Source organism: Choloepus didactylus, chromosome 1 (genome assembly GCF_015220235.1).
Source record: "Choloepus didactylus isolate mChoDid1 chromosome 1, mChoDid1.pri, whole genome shotgun sequence".
Classification (NCBI taxonomy): Eukaryota; Metazoa; Chordata; class Mammalia; order Pilosa; family Megalonychidae; genus Choloepus; species Choloepus didactylus.
In genome coordinates, this window is record NC_051307.1 from 11901482 (window position 1) to 11916372 (window position 14891).

Genomic DNA, 14891 nt, shown 5'->3' on the forward strand with positions numbered 1-14891 from the left:
TCAAATGTTTTTGGGTTTCTCTGAGGTTTTTCTCCTACTGGGGTTATGGGTTTTGGGGAAGAAAAGCACAGAAGTGAAGTACTGTTCTTATCACAACATATCCAGGAACATGTGATCAACATGACCCAACGCTGACAATGTCAACCTTGACCGCCTGGCCAAGGTAGTGCGTGCCCAGGTTTCTCCATTGCAAAACTACTTCTTTCCCCCTTCCCAAACAGTACGCTTGGGAAGCAAGTCACCAAGGGTAGCCCATAATGAAGGTGTTTATGGGGGCAGAAATTGAGCTCCACCTCCGGGAGGAAGGAGTATTTAGATAAATTATTTGGAATTCTTTTGTAAGGCGGGTCCCGGGGAGCGGGGCGGGGCCGCGGCCAGAGAACCTGAGGGAGGGGTGAGGGATCGAGAGGGGTGAGGGGTCGGGGTCGGTTCCAGGTCTGGTCGGGCCGGGGCCTGCTAGGCCATGTGCAAGGCGGAGCTTGGCGGGCGAAGGGACAGTTGGGGCCTGGCTTCTGGCGCGGGGCCAGGCACGTGCATCCCGAGAAGTTTCTGAAATTGCAGAAGGACCGGAGCTGCAGGCCAGCTCTTCAGTGCACAGGCTGCCTGCCGCGGGCCGCTGGGTCTTCCTGGGCGGGGCTCGGAGGTGGGCGGAGTTGCGGGAGGGGCTGGACCGCGGGCTTGGGCGGCCGTGGCGAGTCCGGGGAGAAGATACGCATGCGCACGCGCTGGCGGAGCGGTGGCCCACAGCGGATGGAGGTCCCGTTCGCTGACTGAGGACTTAGGTTGCTGAGGTGTCGAGGCGGGCGTGCTGGCGCTCAGCCTCTGGGGCTTCAACTCCCCCGCACTTCTTTTGCTTGCATTTGTCTCGGGTACTATTTTCGGTTTCCACGCGCCGCGGCCCGCCCTTTGCCACCGCCATCTTGGAGGCACCGAGGTGAGCCGGAAGTGCCCCCAGGGGCGGGGCCTCTCCCGTTGTCCGGGTAACGCGGCTGCTCCTTTCATCTGGTTTGAATTCGTCCGTGTGAAAGCGAGAACTTCGCGTCAGGTTGCAGACCCCCGCCAGGTCTGGCATTATACTGTGCACAGCAGTATAGCCCCACATCCTTTAGAAAGTGTTTATTTAGCGAATATTGACCCAGCAAGCCGCTGCTCTGGTGTTGGGGGTCACGAAGGAGCCTAAGTCCCGGAGTTCAGAACCATCCGAGATCCGATGCCCATCTGGCCCGTGTGTGTCGAGGACAGCAGGGTGATCTCTTTTCAAGAGTTTGAGGACTGTGGGAACGACAACGATGCCATTAGCAGTGGCTGTCACTTGGGCTCCACGTGGCGCGCAGCCGGGGGCGCTGGTCAGTGTGGGGCCCCCCGGCCCGTGGGTGGAGGATCCTGGGGCACCAGGAGGGGACACGCGCCACGGCTCTGGGGCCGGCCTCGCCAGCTTTCCGTAGATCAACGAACTGTCCAGTGCTGAAGTGTGGTGTTAATAGTGTCTGGAGTTCTTTACTCATTATTCAATTCTTCCCTGTTTTTTTTTTTTTTTTTTTTTTTTTAAATGGATAGACTTAGGAAACATTTATATGCTTAAATACATGTATTTGCATATATATAACATTAATACTTATGTCACATATATATCACATATATATCACAGCGTAAGAATACACAAAATATTCACGCCCCTCTCGCTTTCGTACTCCCCACAGGCATGCACTGGGGACACATTTTTGAATATTCTTCCTTCCTGAAATCCGCTTGTTTAATAAACATATATAATACGCTCAGAACCAAACCCAAAGTGATCATTTAATTTATATTATTCAGCAGCTTTCTGTTTTCACTTAATATATCTGGGACATTTTGATAGCTCAGCATGTATCTTTTTCCTGTTACTGGCTGCATAACATTCCATTGCTTTGTGGTGCTGGTGTGTTTAATGAATTTCAGTTTTTATGCTTCCAAGGATGTAACCTGTGGAATCTCTAGTAGTCATGTAGATTTTATGATCATCTCTTTGGTTTGTCTGCTTTCTAGGCTCTCATTCTCTCCCTAATCTGTTGCAAACAACTATTTAACTGTATTTATTTCTGGATCCTGATATCCTAGAACAAATTACTACCTACTTCACACTGAGAGGGGATTTTTTTTTTTTTTTTTTTTTTTTTTTGGCCTGTAAGACTTCTTAGCTCAGGGTGGCTTAGTGGCTACTCACTAATTAGAACATTCATTTCTAAGTAGAGTTAAGTGGGTACTTAGTAAATGAGGATTAGAATTGAGATGTGTAAGTCACCAAAGCACATGTTTATGTTTTCAATTAGGTGGGTTTCCATGATTAATCAGCATTTAATAAGACCTCAGGATTAATCTGTTTTAGCAGGACCAGTGTAATGGGCATTCCATTACTGCACCAGGGAATTTGAGTTCACCTACAATATAAACCTGTTGTATACAGACACACTCTAGAGAAATGGTTTACTGAATAATATACATTTGTATATTTAAATCTTTATAGGTACAAAGAACAGTGGTCGTCATATAATAAGAAAATAAGGCGGAAGACAAAGAAGATGCTTTTGATTTTAGATTTGGCATCTAAACAGAAACTCCATTGTTAGTATGCAGAAGGGAAGAGGGAGAACAAGCCGGATCAGAAGGCGAAAACTCTTCAGAAGTTCTGAATCAAGAGGAGGTAGTTTTGATCCTTTTGGTGCCAAAGATGGAAAAAATAAGTCCTTTGTTGATTGGTGTCTGTTAATACACATAGCTTTTCTCAGGCATATGGACAGTGTTCAAGGAGAATATTTCTTAAATAATACTTTTAAAGTATTTAAACCTTTTAAACCTTTGTGGGAATACAAGCATATTGCTTCAACTATGTCTTTTCTGGGGATGATCCCATGTTTTCATTTCTGACTTTTTTCCTAAATTCCAGCCACCTCTAGGATATCACTGTTTGGATATAAATTTATTTCACATTCATCGTAACCCAGTCTGAACAAGATACTGTATGTGAAAGTGTCTGACAAACTGGAAAGTACTATATACTTGCATTTGTCATTTTGATAAAAATTAATAACCCCTTTTAGTTGACCCCAAATGTGTCAGCACCACTGTCGGGGTAATCTTTGACTTTTTCTCCTTCTTAACTGTTCTAGTTTGTTAATGCTGCGGAATGCAAAACACCAGAGATGGATTGGCTTTTATAAAAAGGGGGTTTATTTGGCTACACAGTTACAGTCTTAAGGCCATCAAGTGTCCAAGGTAACACATCAGTAATCGGGTACCTTCACTGGAGGATGGCCAGTGGCGTCCGGAAAACCTCTGTTAGCTGGGGAGGCACGTAGCTGGCATCTGCTCCCAAGTTCTGGCTTCCAAATGGCTTTCTCCCAGGACGTTCCTCTCTAGCAAGCTTGCTCCTCTTTGAAATGTCACTCACAGCTGCACTGAGTTCCTTCTCTTTGAGTCAGCTCATTTATATGGCTCCACTGATCAAGGCCCACCCAGAATGGGCGGGGCCATGCCTCCATGGGAATATCTCATCAGAGTCATCACCCACAGCTGGGTGGGGCACATTCCAAGCAAATCTAACCGGCACCAAAACATCTGCCCCACAAGACTACATCAAAGATAATGGCATTTGGGGGACCCAATACATTCAAACTGGCACATTAACCCTCTGTAGCCAACCATTGTCTTACTAAATCTCACCTAGCCTATCTTAGGTTAGCTTATTCTTCTCCATTCTGTTGCCTGTACCCTGGGATGATTGTAGCTGGCTCTTTGCTGGTTTGGCTACACCCTTGTTTTGTTTTCCATTCTGGCTGTCCCATTTATTGCTGTCAGTCTTACTTTCCAGGTCACTTATTTGGTTAGCAGCTTTCAGGGATCTCATTCCCTTTTGCATGACTCTTCCTCCTGGCTTTCAGGGCCCTTTTTAAGGGGCTCCATTCTCCAAATTCCATGTCCTAGACATAGATAACCTCTGCTCCACTGTTCCCTGAACATACCCTACAAACTTCCACCTCTGTGTCATTCTCCATATTGCTTCTTTGGCCTGGAACGCCTGTTCTTTCTCCTTTCTTGTCCAGTTTCTCTCCAGGCTTTAAAGCTGAGCTTAGCTTTTACTTCCTAAGAAATCCTTTTTCTAGTTCTCACTAATGCTAAGCTTCTCTGAATTGCTATCATGCTTCTTGACTGTAATTCTTAAGGACCTTATGGTTTTCCAGTTGTGTCTCATGGAATTCTTGTTTCCCAACTAAATGGTCAACCTACTGAGGGTGAAAAACACATCAAACATGCCCCATAATGGTTAGCCAGTGCTGTGTGTAATAGTTGCTCAAAAAACACTGATTAATTGTTCTTACTATAAACTCTTCTCTAATTTAACGATAACACTTTGGGAAGCCTTATATCTTGGATCATATTGTTTGGATTTTTTATTTTGTTAGAGAAGTTATAGGTTTACAGAAAAATCTTGCATAAAATACAGAGTTCTCATATTATTTGTTTTTTTTTTAAACAACTTTGTTGAGGTATAGCTGACATATAATAAATGTCACATGATTAATGTGTACAATTTGATAAATTTTGATGTATGTATATACCCATGAAACCGTCACCACAGTCAAGATAATGAACGTATCTGTCACCCCCCAAAATTTCCTTGTTTTCCATTGTAAGCCTTCCTTCCACCCCTCTTTTCTCCTTCTCTAGCCTGCTTTCTGTCACTGTAGATTAGTTTGCATTTCATTCAGTTTTATATAAATGGAATTTTACAGTATATACTCTTTTTTTTATTTGACTTTCACTCAGCATGATTTTGAGATAATTCCATGTTATATGTATCAATAGTTCATTCCTTTTTATTGCTGAACAGTATTTAACAATTTGTTTATCTAGTTGATGGACATTTGGGAAGCTTCAGTTTGGGGCTGTTAGAAATACAGTTGCCTTGAACATTTGTGTACAAATCTTTGTATGGACATATGGTTTGTTTTCTGTTGGGTAAATACTTAGGAGTGGAATGGCTGGATCATATAGTAGTGTATGTTTAACTTTTTAAGAAACTGCCTAACTGTTTTTCAGTTTCCACTAGCGATTTATGAGAGTTCCAGTTCCTGTATATCCTCCCTAATGCTTATTATCACTTGTCTTTTTGATTATACTCATCCTAGTAGCTGTGAAGTGGTATCTTATTTTGGTTTTATTTGCATTTTCTTAATGACTGGTAACATTGAATATCTTTTTATGTTCTTTTTTTGCCATATATGTAGGAACTTATTTGGTGAAGTGTCCGTTTAAATCTTTTGCCCATATTTTTATTGGGTTGTTTGTTTTCTTTTTCTTGAGTTTTGAGTCTTTATATGTTCTGGATACAAGCACTTCGTCAGGTATGTGATTTGCAAATATTTTCTTCCAGTCTGGATTTTCTATTCTTTTCATAACAGTAATTTTTGAAAAGTAGAAGTTTAAAATTTTGGGAAGTCCAGTTTGTCAGTTTGTTCTTTTATGGATCGTTCCTTTAATGTTGTAGCTAGGAAACCTTGGCCTAAGCCACAGGATTTTCGTCTCTTTTCCTCTAGAAGTCTTATAGTTTTAGGCTTTAGATTTAGGTCTGTGATCCATTTGAATTAATATTTGTATATGGTACAAAATATGGATAAGTTCAGTTCTGCTTGTTGATATCGAATTGTTCCAACAACATTTATTAAAAAGATTATCCTCTCTCTCCTGAATTGCCTTTGCACTTTTGTCCAAAATAAGTTGTCAGTATATGTGTGGGTCTATTTTTGGACTTTCTTTTCTGTTGCATAGATCTTTTTGTCTAATTTATGACAATACCACATTGTCTTGATTATTGTAGCTTTATAGTAAGTCTTAAAATCAGGTAGCATTTCAAAGTGGTTTGACTATTCTTGGTCCTTTACATTTCCATATGAGTTTTAGAATCAGCTTGTCAATTTCCACAAAAAAAGCCTACGGGGAATTTGATTGAGATTGCATTGAATCTACAGATCAATTTGGGAAGGATTGTCTTCTTAACAATCTTGCATTTTCTAACCATGAACAAGGTATAGCTCCCCATTTATTTAGGTATTCTTTAATTTTTCTCAGCAATGTTTTGTAGTTTGCAGTATACAGGTCTTGCACATCTTTTGTCAGATTCATCTCTAGTAAGTATTCGTATTTTATGATGCTACTGTAAGTGGTATTGCTTTTTAAATGTCAACTTTTAATTGTTTATTGCTAGTATATAGAAATAGAATTGATCTTTTGTATATTGATTTGTATCCTGCAACTTTTTTAGACGTAGTTATTAGTTCTACTAGCTCTTTTGTAGATTCCATTAGATTTTCTACACAATGATCATAGCTTCTGCAAATAAAAAGTTTTATTTCTTATTTTCACATTTGTTGCCTTTGTTTATTTTTCTTGCTTTGAAGCACCAACTGGAGCTGACATTACAGTGTTACAGAGAAGTAGGGAGATGGGACATCCTTTTCTTGTCCTGATGTTAGGGGGAAAGCACTCAATTTTTCACTCTTCAGTTTATCAGCTGTAGGTTTTTGTAGATGCTCTTTTTCAGGTTGAGGAAACTCCCATCTATCCTAGTTTTCTGAGAAATTTTTTTTTTTTTTAAATCAGGAATGGGTGTTAGATTTTATCAAATGCTTTTTCTGCATCTGTTGAGATGATCATATTGATCATATGATCAAAAAACACTGATAAGGGAAGAAAAGAAAAGCCAGACAGGAAGAAAATGTAAGTAAATCCCATATTTGCTCTAGTGCTTGCATCCAAAAAGTATGAAGAGCCCTCCAAACTCAAGAATCCCCTCATATTTTAGTTTACATTATTTGTTTTTTTTAAAAAAATTCTTCCCTTTTTTGACATGACTGTTGGCCTGAAATAGTTCATCAGAGATTTTTTTTTTTGAATAGTGATCTGCCTCTACAGTGATCTTAATCATCGTTTGTTCTCTCCTCTCCTGATTAGTGAACGAGAGCCACAAGCCTGAATTTATAGAGCTTAAGAGGTGGCTGAAAGATAGGAAGTTTGAAGATACAAACTTAACACCTGCTCGTTTTCCAGGTAAAGTCTGGTATTTGACTCTCATGACCTGTCTTAATTGAGAGATGTGTGCCTACAGGTGATGGGAAAGCAGGGCGATTCTTGCAGGTGGGCCATGTTCTCTCTGGGAGCACAGCTTCTATTTTGTGTGTCAGTTTTCCTACCTTGTACCTGTTATATTTATTTATACTTCACCTTGTTCTAAAAATAAAGTGGCTTGTGGGGAGAAAGTACAAAATGATGAAATAGAATTAAAAATTTTAAAGGGGGAATGAAATAGAAAAATAAGATGAAGCCAGGCATAAGGATAATGCCTAAAAGATATGATTATGGTATCTTGTACCTTTGTCAGAAATTTGTGAACTGCAAATTTGACTCATCTCTCCAGTCAATTGATATGATCAGTTACTTGCATCATAGTGTTCTGCATACAAGGCTAAATCGTTTGCTCTGCAGAAGTGCATGTGTTCCTGGAACTCAGATCCAGGGAAGATGAAGACATCTGTGTAATGTGGTGGCCAGGGGAGCCTCACAGCGCCCCACCCCCAACCCCCCTCCCCGCCATGGTGGATTCCTGGGATTTTTTAAACTCTGCAGACTGATGGGCTGTCCTATAGCTCCGTTGGGTAAAATGAGTTTTCTCAGTGGGAGGAAAGGATGTTCCAAATAACCAGTTGAGGTGTCTCTTCCCTGTTAGTGTGGCTCAAGTTAACAACCTAGAGGAGAGGACTCCATGTGTACCCCTTAGGGAGGCTTGGGCAGATAATGCCCCTTTAGTTGGCTGTGGCTGTGCTCCCCAAGTTTTGTAGGAGCTGTGTGGTCAGTTAATGGCAGAGCTATAAGCAGAGGTGGATTCGCATTGTCTTATGGAAGTTGAGGAGCTTGCTGTGGAGGTTGGATTACCATTCTCTTATGAAAGTTGAGCTTGTGCGGTGTGTGCCTACATACAGAGCTACCCACTCTGCCCAGAGGTGGGCTGGTGGTAAGTATGGGGAGCACCAAGATGCTCTTCAGAAGGTTTTGGGGTCTGTTGAAGCACAGAGGCAATTGTACAGTTAGTGCCCTAAAGTTCTACCACACCAGGCTGGCCATGGATGTTAGCCTGATGGAACATTGGAAGCATGTGCCACCAAGTGCGCTTCTTGGCCATAAAGATAATTATTAAACACCCCTTAAGTAATTGGACTTGGAGTAAATTAACCTCCTTGGATATCCCCCCCAAAAATTGTTTACCCTTTGTGCCCCAGGGGGTTTAATTATAAGAAACAATCTTATACATTGTGAGTCATGGTGACCTGGGGCTGAAATGCTTGATTGGGCCATTTTCAGTTAAGGCTTCTCCTAATTTATGATGGTGAAACATAATTGTTAGCCTCTAACTGAATGTTTAGCTTTCCCTTTTGTGTGTGTGTCAAGGAATGGTCAGTAAAAGCCACATGCTTAGATTATACTGGATGGTGTTCTTCTTGAGAAAATCAGGAGAAAGTGGTGGCCAGGAGTGGCTCTACTGTGCCGAAGGCCTGTCTACTTCAGGGGCGTGAGTTTGGCCTAAGAAAGAAAGGTTTAAAATGATCAGGCAAGAATTGGTATATGGTTTAGATGGAAGTAAGTCATCTGAAAATTAGAAGTCTGTCTATGATTTGGAGTGGTAAAGAGTTCCTGTTTTTAAAAGTGGAAGAACTCTTCCTGGGCCCAGCTCTCGGCACATGCTTGTGGAGGTTGGAAAGCAAAATGATTTTGCAGTACTCAGAGCTCACTGTTCATAGTTCTGGAGGCAAGGAGCCTTCCCTAAGAAGGCTCTATATTTTTAGCTTTATGGTAGGAGGGAAGAGTTATGGGATTCAGTCAAACTACACAAAATTTTGGGGAATTAATCTTGGTTTGGTGAGGGGAAAGGTAAGCCTCTGGTGTGGCAAGCAGGATTCAGTCTTTAGGCTCTTACTGAATTTACACTTGAGGAACTGACTCCTGCATCTTCTGTCATCTCCCAAACCACTGGCCAAATCTGGTCCTCTCAGGTGGATTTATGAGAGCAGAAATTTTAAAGCAATGAGAGGTTTGTAATAAGCTTTCCTTTTTATAATTTCCTAATGGCCCCTTTTCACCTGATTTAATATATACAGTATAAAAATGATAGAAAGCACAGATTGCTATGATATGTTCTTTGATATTGAACCCTATTTTCTAGAAATACAGGTAAAATGTCTTACAGACTCATCCCATATGCCAGATTTTGTTCCTATGTACATTTGGAGAGAAATTTCCATGTAAATTAGTATATATATCTTTTGAAGGATGACCCCATAGAAAAAAATCCTCCTGTTAGTAATTGATTCCAGGAAGTATTTTGCTCCACAAAGATGCTTAACTTCACCATGTGATGATACTCAGAAAAAATAAAACATGTTCTTAAAACCAAAATCCTTTGAGCAGATGGTGTGCTCGTGGGTGTGGAGATGAGAGTTAAGGTACATCAAACACAACTCGGAGACAACTGATTCAGGACTTGAAGCAGGAATTCCTGCCAAGAACCAGGAGCTCCCCAGTAGTCCTGTAGGGATTGACCTTTGCTGAATTATATTCCTTCCCAGCTGAGAGAAAAAAGGTGAAGAACTATGAATTTGAAAAGATTTAATACGTTAAACCCTTGGCCTCTTATAGTCACGTTATTCTGATGCCTGCTGGAAAAGTTGTCATCCAAGCATCCTTTTAGGCTCCATCTGTGTTCCAGGAGAGTTGCCTTAGGCATGGGGGGAATAAATGTCAGGAAGCTGGTGGGGAGTTAGTGTGGCTGAAGTTGCTATGGTGACTGTGTTCCCACCAGAGCCTTGGTTCAACAGGAAGCAGCTCACCCAGGTCAAGAAGATCTCTCATGGGTTACCTGGTTGGAGAAGGGAGGATGCGGTCTGCAGGCTGTCTGGGACATGGAATCAGTCAACCAAAGCGATCTCAAGATCATCCTTGGATACTCTGGGTTTGGTAGTGGGGAGAGGTGGCCTGAGGGCCCAGCCCATGACGTTGAGCTGGGTGGAGGTTAGGTGTTGGCCCTCAGGACCAGGTGGGTGGCCCCAGGGGAGTGGGACCCGGCTGGAAGGTTCTGGAAAGAGGTCCAGCAAAGGTCTGCATAAAGCCAATGGTGGTCTGTGGGCCCTGACCCTGAAGGCTGCTTTGCCCTTTAAGGATTGATTCTAAACCCTCAGGAGACGAAGGCATTTTCTAGAATAGCAGGGGTCCATTCCTGATACCCTGTTTTCCCCTGCAGGTCAAAGGATGAGAGAAAACCAGCTTCAACTTTGAGTATTTTTGATGTTCATTCACAATTTTTATTCTAAATGGCATTTCTAAGACCTTGGAAGGTAGGATTTATCTTTATTCTGTCTTTTCTTTCCTAGGTACAGGAAGAGGGCTGATGAGCAAAACATCCCTGGAGGTCAGAACATTTCTTTTATCCTTGAAACTTGCTGTGGACTTTGCGGCTTTGGTTTTGTGGTTCAAATCAAATGAGTTAACAATATTTTAGAAACACAAGTATTTCTTCCTTAGCTAATGGATATGTTTGAAGACAATTCTATCAGTTAGGATTACATTTCATTATATATAAGACAAACCCAAAGTAAACAGTGCTTAAGCAGAATAGAAGTTTATTTTGCCCTCAAGTAAAAGAAGCCTGGGCAGACCTGGGCTGGTGTGTTGGTTCCATGGCCACTGGAGGTCCAAACCCCATCCAGCTCTCTGTCCACATCCCTAGGGGAAGCCCCCCACACACCCTTGGGTCCAAGGGGCCCTGGAGCATCAGTAGCAGGAGCAAGGGGGTGAAGAACGGCAGGTGTTCTCCCTCTAAGGAAATTTCACCCTGCATCTTGTTGGCCAACAAACAGGTACTTGGCCATGGCTAGCTGCAAGATGGGGGCCGTGTCAGCCCTTTCCTGGGCACTGTGCCCTCCAGTAGGATTCTGTTAGTGTGGAGGAGAGAAGGCATGTTGCGGAAGGCAACTAACCACCTCTGCCACAGCAAATTTAGTAAGTTCATGTTTTAGATGTGCCAGGAGAGCGGCTCTCACAGTATGGTGTGGCATTGGGCAGTGGGTATGGTGCAGAGTTGGGTAAGTAGGACCCTGAGCTAGTGGTGGGAGAAGGCCCTGGATCTCGTCCTGGGATTGCCTTCGGTGAGCTGCGGGGCCCAGAGCCTGCCTCCTAACCCTCTTGGCTTGTTTCCTCACCTGCAAAATGAGGGACCAGGATGATTTCTAAGGGCCCTTTTAGTTCTTTCTGTGATATTTAAATAACATCTAATGCAAAATCATCTGTACAGCTAGAAATTAATTCCTTAAGGTACTTTTAATGTAAATCCAGCCATGTACATATGTTTAGCCTAGAGAGTGGTGCCTTTAAATGACATTTTTATTCTTGAGGAAGGTAGAATTAATTTTATTCTCTAGCAGAAACATTTATTTTCAAATCAGGGAGTAGAGATATACTAGCCCTGTAATACAGCAGTAAAGCTAGGTAGTATTTGTTTGGATCATGAAATGACAACTGGCAGTTGGTTCATATGTACTTTCAAGTGTGGCTTTTTAATTAAACTTTTAAAAAGTTGCGACATAATTTATACACAAACAATGCACAGTTTGATGAGTTTTGGTGACAAAGGGATATATAATCCAATCAAGATATAGAATATTTTATTAAGTGACTTTTTTAAAATCAGAAGGTCATGGAATGTCAGAGCTGGAAGGACTGTGGTGAATGCCCAGCTTAATCTTACTGTATAGATGAGGACACCAGAAATTGAACCCAGAAGATCTGCTATTGGATTGGCTGAGATTTTTAACCAATTGTAGATGCTAGTTAAAATGAAAGCAGAGCCTTACATCTGGCTTATTGGCGGTTTATTTGTTCTTGGTGTCTGTTACCTTATATCTCAATTTTTTTCCTTTTGTGTTTCTATCTCAGTGAGAGAAACTCAAATGATAAAACTAGATCCTTGCGCTACATGAGCTGTCCTTTCTTTGTCTTGTTGGCCAGTAAAAGTTTATGCAACTAGTTTGAAATAATCACTGTGCACCTGTATTTCACTGGATAGGACTTTTTGGGTGGTTTCTGCCTGTTTCCTGTAGGCAGTACTATTTCCTGGCATAAGAAAGTGAACAATATGATTTGAGTTGTCAGAGTGTCTTTACATTCTTTACAGGTGAGAGGTTGACTGGTGGTGGATGTCAATGATATAATTAACCTCTAATTCTTGTTGCGGTTGTAGTACCTGGCGTTGGAGCAGCCTGCTGACTCGGAGGCTTGGGAGTGAGCCCTTTGTGGTCAGTGGTTGGGTCGTAGTGGGTTCTTGGTAGATGATTGTGGAATCAATGATTTTATAGAATTCATTCTCACAGGGCCTTCTAAAGCATGGGCATTGTCAACTTTATTTTCTTTTTGGTAAGGTGGGACAGATGATCATTTCTTTGCCTGAGAGTTGCCTGCTCACCACGGACACGGTGATTAGAAGCTACTTAGGGGCCTACATTACTAAGTAAGTGACTGCACACCCACTCCTGCGATGGAAGTGTGTCTCTTTCAAAGCCTTCATCGTTGGCTAATGTGTCATCTAAGGCCTAGTTCACTAGGACACTTTCTAGAGTGAATCATGATCTGAAATTATTTGAAAGGATTGCTCTATTCTATGAAGTTTGTTCTTAGTTGATTGTAAGCTGGCTTTTTTAAGGTTTTTAACAGGCTGCCTAGGATGTGGGTTTGAACCCTGATCTTCCTTTATTAGAAAAGATGAAATGGGACAGCACTGGCGGAGAGCCTTGATTCACGGTAGCCCTGTCCCTTCCACAACGCAGGTCTTGACATATGCTGGTTTCTCCCTCTGTTATTTTTATTACTTGTACTTGCTTGAATTCTTCCTAAGCTGTGAAGAGTTATCACCATTATGAAAGAATTCGTTTTATTTAACGTAGAAGAAAGGAGGCCAAAGTGGGAATTGAGAACTATTTTCTTGCACGTGTTATGGTGGACCTTTGTTTTGGGGGGCTTTATGAGGACAGAATGAGTGAGATCCTCAGCAGAAGGGATTAGAAATTTTGAAGGTTGAGATATAGGGTAGATATAGGGTAGATTTTACCCTTAATGTAAATACTAGGCTTTTTAAAATTAAGGGTAGATTTTACCCTTAATGTAAGTACTAGGCTTTTTAAAATTTGAATTGCATTTTTTTCCAACCCCTGGTATGTTTTTGTAGGAGGGCTATGGTATCTTTATAGGCTAGAGTACAGAAGCAAGGATACTCTAGGAATCCTTTTCTGTATTGTGAAATTTTGAGTACAATGTGTGACAGTCTCGGAATCTAAACACTTTCATTCAACATGAGCTGTTTTTATTGGCAACCTTGCAAACAAATACTGCAATATATAATTTGCAATAGAGCACAATATATTTGGGAATAAAATCTTTAGAACTGTTCCAAGCTTTTGAGCAAATTCAGTTTTTGGTGTAGTTTAGGCCATCCAATAGAATTTTCTGCTATGATGGAAATATTCAATATTGCGTTGTCCAGTATGGTAGCCACTGGTCATATACGGTTTTTGAGCACTTGAAATTGTGACTTTTATGACTGAGGGATTGAATTTTAAATATAATTTAACTTTAAATAATTAAAATTTTAATTTAAATAGCCACATGTATCTAGTGGCTACTGTATTGGATGGTGCAGGTCTAGGTTCTTTCCACCGGTTTTTCCATGCTTATCCGAGTGATCCAAATGGGCTTGCATCAAAAACTTTAAGACTGGAGATCCAAGTAGGAAGCAAAGAGGTTGTTTGCAAAAAGAAATCTCTTACAAACAAATCTGGAACTTGGTCTTTTGAGTCATTTCTTCCTACTCATAAATTTGACGTGCTCAGAGTACTTACCTGGAATGTGCCTCAGAGAGGGAAGACCTGAGGAAGGAAGAAACTCCAGTGGGTCCATTAAGGAAACCTAGAATGTGTTGACAGTTTGCACAGTCCCTCTAGAGCAGAACAAACCATTAGTTACCTATGTATTTAGTTTATTATTATTTACTGATTGATGATTATATGTTAAAGCATTATGATTTTATTTTGAATAATAGTAATTCCTTTAAACCTGCTTTTAATTTTCAAAGGTGGAAGCCTCCTCTGTCCCCTTTGCTCGCTCTGTGCACCTTTTTAGTCTCAGAAAAGCATGCTGGGGACCAGTCCCTCTGGAAGCCTTACCTGGAGATTCTACCAAAGGCCTACACCTGCCCCGTGTATTTGGAACCGAAGGTGGTGAAACTTCTTCCTGAACCTTTAAGAGCAAAGGCCCAAGAGCAGAGAACCCATGTGCAGGAGTTCTTTACTTCCTCTAGGGACTTTTTCTCTTCCCTGCAGCCTCTCTTTTCCGAGGCCGTGGAAAGCATCTTTAGCTACAGTGCCTTGCTGTGGGCATGGTGCACCGTGAACACCAGAGCTGTGTACATGAGGCCCAGACGGCGGGAAGGCTTTTCCACAGAGCCAGATACCTATGCGCTTGCTCCATTCCTGGATCTGCTGAACCACAGCCCACGTGTCCAGGTAAGAGATAGGTAAGGGACCCATGCTTGGTTCTGATGGGATTGGCCCAAACCTGTAGAACCTGTGACTGCAGAGTGAGAAGAACCAGAAAGCAAACCTGTTAGACCTACCTGCTGGCAGGTTTGCTCCTGTCTTTCCTCCGGACCCCACTTTCCCTGCTGGCATCTCTTCTTTGCCCTGTTCCACAACTCTGTCATGCGCAGCCCCCTATGGTGCAGCGTCCCCCTTCCTCCTTCGAGATTTGGGACTGAAGTC

At 41.9% G+C, this 14891-nt stretch overlaps 1 protein-coding gene across 9 annotated transcripts in view; it reads left to right on the forward strand.

Annotated features, from left to right (window-relative positions):
- Window positions 1–695: 695 nt before the first annotated feature.
- Window positions 696–14891, forward strand: part of SETD4 (SET domain containing 4) — a 33427-nt gene continuing 19231 nt past the window's right edge. For 5 of the 9 annotated variants that reach the window (XR_005216178.1, XR_005216179.1, XR_005216180.1 and 2 more), the window contains exons 1-6: window positions 697–934; window positions 2507–2683; window positions 6991–7086; window positions 10458–10495; window positions 12501–12589; window positions 14207–14636. Coding sequence is in view for 6 of the 9 variants with exons in the window: in XM_037831798.1 (XP_037687726.1) it covers window positions 2611–2683; window positions 6991–7086; window positions 10458–10495; window positions 12501–12589; window positions 14207–14636 (726 nt within the window). In the remaining 3 variants the exon portion in view is untranslated. Of the gene's footprint in view, window positions 935–2506; window positions 2684–6988; window positions 7087–10457; window positions 10496–12322; window positions 12590–14206; window positions 14637–14891 lie in introns of those variants that run through there. The other 4 variants (XM_037831837.1, XM_037831829.1, XM_037831855.1 and 1 more) reach the window with 4 other exon arrangements.